Source organism: Anneissia japonica, unplaced genomic scaffold, assembly GCF_011630105.1.
Source record: "Anneissia japonica isolate Jap-2015-1 unplaced genomic scaffold, ASM1163010v1 scaffold1417_len1240632_cov203, whole genome shotgun sequence".
Taxonomy (NCBI): Eukaryota; Metazoa; Echinodermata; class Crinoidea; order Comatulida; family Comatulidae; genus Anneissia; species Anneissia japonica.
Window position 1 is genome coordinate 111,558 of NW_022727891.1, and position 5,407 is coordinate 116,964.

Consider the following 5,407-nt stretch of genomic DNA (forward strand, 5'->3'; position numbering starts at 1 on the left):
TTCCCCTGACGGTTTTTACCGGTGGGTAATAAGAGAAAAGAAAGAGGGGAGAGGTAGTGAAAGAGAAAGAAGAGGAAAAGAAAAGGAAAGAAAAAGAGAAGAGAAAAATAAAGACAAGAATAAAAAGGAAGATATCATAATGACCAGACTCACAACACCCTGCAACCCCTCCACTTAAAAATCTGTCATAACTCCTTTGATCTATGCTGCCCGATGGCGTAACTACTGGGAGACAAGGGGAAAATATCTATCTTTGAAAAATCTTTCCCACCCCTTTATAAATGCCCTTTTCATCTCCTGAAAGTGCCAAAAAAACCTCAAATTTCGCGCGTATTTCTTGTTATCAAGGGCCAATTTCCTCTAAGAATTGCACATTTTAGAGAGTTTTGATCAATTCCAACAAAATTAGAATTAAAAACACCGGGGGACAAGGGGAAAATATTCATCTTTGGAAAATCTTTCCCCACCCCTTGACAAATGCATCCTCTGAAAGTGCCTAAAATTCTCAAATTCCTTGCGCGCATTTCTTGTTACGGTAGGCCAATTTCCTCTATAAATTGCTAATTTTAAGGAGTTTTCATCAATTCCGACGAAATTAAAATTAAAAACACAAAAATATTTTGACCGCTTCGCGCGCATATTTTAGGGTTTTTTAGGTTTATCCATTTAAGTTATTTAAACACATAATAGTCCCAAAACTCAAGAAAGACAAATTTAAGATAGATCGTTTTAACCTAAAAGAAGGACCTTAATGTGTATTGATGGTGAAAGAATATGTTGTAATAAATAAAACCATGATGAAAATGCTTATATTTAGTTTCAAACACACGTGTGTGGCCTATATTATAAATAAGATAAGCCCTATGTCGTATTGTTTTCTATATGGGGAGTGGGGTGGGGTGGGAATGATAAATTACTAACCGGGAAAATAAATACCCACTCTGAAGCTGGAAACCTTGTTTTTGCAAAATAAATTGATGCAATTTGCTATAGGCCTAATCAATAAATTCCTCATCAACCGATATAACCTTAAACATTCTTGGAATTGATATAACATTACTGATACACACCCTTCAGTGTGAAATGTGGTTCTCTTTGCAAGCACATCTAACATCTAAGGAAAGAAGAGCTTAGATTGGTACCAGATAAAATAATTTTGTTATCAACATTAATACATTATGCTAATTTTCATCTTTGTAAGCGCATAAGACATTGCAAATTATTTCTGTGACAGTCTTTTGAAGTCTTTAAAGCTCCATTTTATCCCATACATAGTCAAAATATTGGGGGGATGATACAATGGACCATCCTCCCTTGTCAAATATTGGGGGATATATCCCCATCCCCCCGGGATCTACGCCTGTGGCAGATACTCAAAGGCAGTATGATGAGCATCAGCACCTTCCACCCCAGGATAAGCCCAGGCTCCACTAACGTGCACTGCAAAATGAGCAACATTGCGTCGACAGAGAAATGTGGTATAATGTTTATCAAAATGCATCATGTAATCGGAGTTTTAGTCCGTCTATCCAGTTCAATTGGAGTGGAGTTGAGTAGCTTTGGAGTGTAGTTGAATAGCTCGGTGGTTAAGATGCTTGCTTTCCAATCCCAGGGTCCTAAGTTCAATTCCTGTCACGATAACAGGATTTTTTTCTCACGACCAAAACAACTCCACTCCCTAGCCTCATAATGAGACTTAGCTTAGAGCATCTTGTGTGTATGTTTGTCCTGTGATGGGATTGCCACTTTGAAGAGTGATTAAGTTCACTGTTTGGCATATATCCTTGGCCCTAATGCCTAAGGCTGAATAATTCACACAATACTTTTATGTTTAAATATATTTGTAAAGATTGTGTATTTAACGTGTATGCCTATCTAAGTGGAGAATATTCAATCCGAGGCATTGCATTTGAATTAATAACGAACCATTTACAATTTAGATTAGATATTTAGTAAAGTCTGAATGATTAACATAGAATCCATAAACGATTTGAGAAATAGTTTGTAGGTCTAAACACAAAATTTCGAGATTTTGAAAACAACCCTAGTTTCTTTTATTACAAAATGAAATGCCAGTAAACGAAGTGTATCGTGTGATAGAAAGACAACGATCAGATATACCTTGACTTGGAAAGACAGATTTAATTTAGACCTTATTATAATTCTAAACAACCCCTTTTTTAATAGATTGTTCGGAAACATGTAGAAATGTAGGATTATCAGATAAGCATAAAATAAGAAATGGTGCCTTTGACGGATCATCCCATAATGGTGGACAAACGGAGCCTAAAAGAGCTCGTCTTGGTGGCGGTAAATCATGGCATAATGATCCTGACGACACTAATCCCTGGATTAGTGTAGCCTTTGGACGAACTGTCAACATCTTTGGAATTATTACACAAGGCGATGGTTCTCTGGACTCGGATCGAGATGGATGGGTGACAGAATTTGCGCTTGAATTCAGTGACCATGCCGATTTCTCTGAACCCACGTTTGCAGTTAGTACTAACGGATCCCAGGTAGTCTTTGTTTTTTTTAATTATTATTTCAATTAATTCAATAGTGTTAATACATAATGTTCAGGTGACGTGAAAACAAATTTGGACGGAGCAGTGGCACTGGTTCCCTCTGCTGTCTTTTGTCTCTTCTGTTTTTCCCTTTATTAGTTTTAGGATATTTCTCGGGTTTTTAAATTTTTTTTCTTTCAAGACTTTGCTTTTCAAGCGCATAGTGACTGTCCAGTAATATGCGCTATGCAAATTCACAGCCATTACCATTACTATGACTTGTTACCTGCTGCCTTTGCACAATCTACAGGAATTCACCTGTCAAATGTGTACACGAATTGACCCTTAAGGAACAAGGGGGTTACCGTACGAGCTGGTCTACGTCTTTACAAGTACGATGCTGCTCACATCAGATAGGCCTGGGACTCACTGGATAGATAAAAATATACCTTCCTGGATAGTTTTATAGATATATTTTGTTCACATTAATAAGGTTCAGTGTACTAATTCTAAAATTACTCTATCAGTGCAACTGCTTTTCACAATATTTTGACCCCAGAGTTGTTAAGGGTTTTACCCAACCAGTACTCTGTCTTCTTCAGAAGAAGACTTATAATATCCAGTGGGGTCTTTCTGGTGGTGATTAGGCGCACTAAGACAATCCACTACTCTTTCCAAAGAGTTTATTGCGTTCTTGAAATACTATACAAGGGCCATAATGCACACACGGGACCAACAGTCTAAACATCTCGTCCAAAAAAAAATTACTGCGTTCTTGGAATACTGTACAAGGGCCATAATGCACACACGGGACCAACAGTCTAAACATCTCGTCCAAAAAAAAAACAAAAAAAAACATTTTTTTAATACTTGATTTTTATATCTTCCACTAAAGCCTGGTTTCCATAGAATCGCTACACAGTCACTACAGCGTCTTCACTGTAATCCTTGCAGTACGTAGCTGTCCCAAACCAATCAGCGTCGCCAAAGGAGTCGGCAATAGAGTGTAGCGATTTATATGGAAACCAGGCTTAAGCGAGTATTGAACCGGACGTCACCAAAGATCTCCACGGTTCAGCACCAGTGGTGGCGCCAGCAGGGGAGGGGGAATTATCCCCACCTCTGTCGGACAGACCTGGACTTCCTATCGTCCGACGTCACGACTAGGTCATCAGACCAAGAAATAATAATTTGTCTATCTATATAATGTTATTTCAATTGCTAATCCCTAATATTGTGGTCTAAAGCACAATTTGGACTATATTAAGCCATATAAATGCTCTCCCCGTGAATCCTACCAGGGATTTTTTTTTATTCCGGACCGTTTGACAGAGGCTCCAGTTGGCTCTTTGGTTTGGACCCCTCCGCGGGACATGTCGGTCCCCTTGTCGGCAAATTTCTGGCGCCACCTGGTTGCACACGCACACAGTCGGTCATCAGTTTAGTCAACTGAGCTAAGCTATTCATTCTACTGCGCCATTCTGCTTTCATCACCCATTCTCCAAACTAAAGTATTTTGTCCCTCGTTGAGTGCTCTGTATTACAACTATATTCTGACACTCACTATCCTAATTTTCCTTAATTTTTGTAGACATTTTTCGCAAATCCTTCATCAAGAAATGATCAGGTCGAAAACATGTTTCAAAATAACGTAACAGCTAGGCACGTTAAACTTCATGTGCGAGCCTGCTCGGAAGTGGGTTGTTACTTGAGAATGGACTTTATAGAATGTGGCTCATTCTTGGCAGGTATGAAAATTACAAATAATGACAAGAATATTCATGAAAATGTTGATAGTACAGTCTGTGTGAAACCTAGTAAGTAAATTCTTGCAGAGCCACTAGGGTCCATAGGGGGCTGGAGATCTTAAAGACAAAATGTAGGCCTAGTTATTGGTCTTTCGCCCCATCTATCAGTTCATAGTTACCATACCATACGTGAATGGAACTCACGATAGAAAATGTTCTAAGTTTAATTTACATAGGTTTAAAAGTGTTTTTCTCACTTTTCATTTTATGTATTTTTTAACTGTAACTTTGAATGCAAAGTAAATCAAGCCAAAACCAAACCAAAATTGATCAGTTGTTTTCTTGAGGCCATTTTTTAAAATTATGTTTTCAGCCATCAAAATTTGAAAATGATATTTTTCCGATTGTACTCAACCAGGAATTTTATTCAAAGAAAATAATAAAGCATATATTGTAATCTATCTAAATATATCAATTTTGACGAAATTTTATTTTTCAGAATGCTTGACCGCTAAAAAATGTGAATATGTTGGCATAAGCAATGATGATGTGATAAAGAATATAGCCTTTCGTGCGTCATCAAATGATGGTGAACAAACTCAGCCAAGTAGAGCTCGTCTTGATGGCATTAAATCATGGCACAGTCGCCCAGACGACCCTAGTCCTTGGATTATTGTGGATCTTGCAAGAACAGAAACCGTATTTGGAATCATAACGCAAGGCGAAGAAACTCAACAAGCAAATCAAGACGGATGGGTCACAGAATTCGAACTAGAGTTTAGTCAATATTATTATTTCAATGAATCTGTATATGCCTTTAACGAATTTGGATCTCAGGTAAATATTTATATGTTATTATTATCATTATTTTTATTATTATTTTAAATATTATTATTAAGGTCGGCGTCATAGTCATTGGTATTTTATCGTTATCGTCTTTTTTCAGATATTTTACGCTAATCATTCAAGATACAAATCTGTGCTCAATATGTTTCAACACAACGTAACGGCTGATTACGTTAAACTGCATATAAAGGCATGCTCGAATGTAGGATGTTTTCTGAGAATGGAATTGATAAAATGCACAGGAACAGAAGGTATCTATGCAAATAATTATGCACACCCAAATATATATATAGGCCTATTTTATAT

The 5,407-nt window shown here is 37.3% G+C and overlaps 1 protein-coding gene across 1 annotated transcript in view; it reads left to right on the forward strand.

Moving 5' to 3' along the window:
- LOC117113899 overlaps positions 1–5,407 on the forward strand; it is a 32,599-nt gene that overhangs the window by 12,044 nt on the left and 15,148 nt on the right. The window contains exons 6-9 of the mRNA XM_033257395.1: positions 2,188–2,519; positions 4,099–4,255; positions 4,755–5,092; positions 5,202–5,352. Coding sequence (XP_033113286.1) covers positions 2,188–2,519; positions 4,099–4,255; positions 4,755–5,092; positions 5,202–5,352 — 978 coding nt within the window. The remainder of the gene's footprint in view (positions 1–2,187; positions 2,520–4,098; positions 4,256–4,754; positions 5,093–5,201; positions 5,353–5,407) is intronic.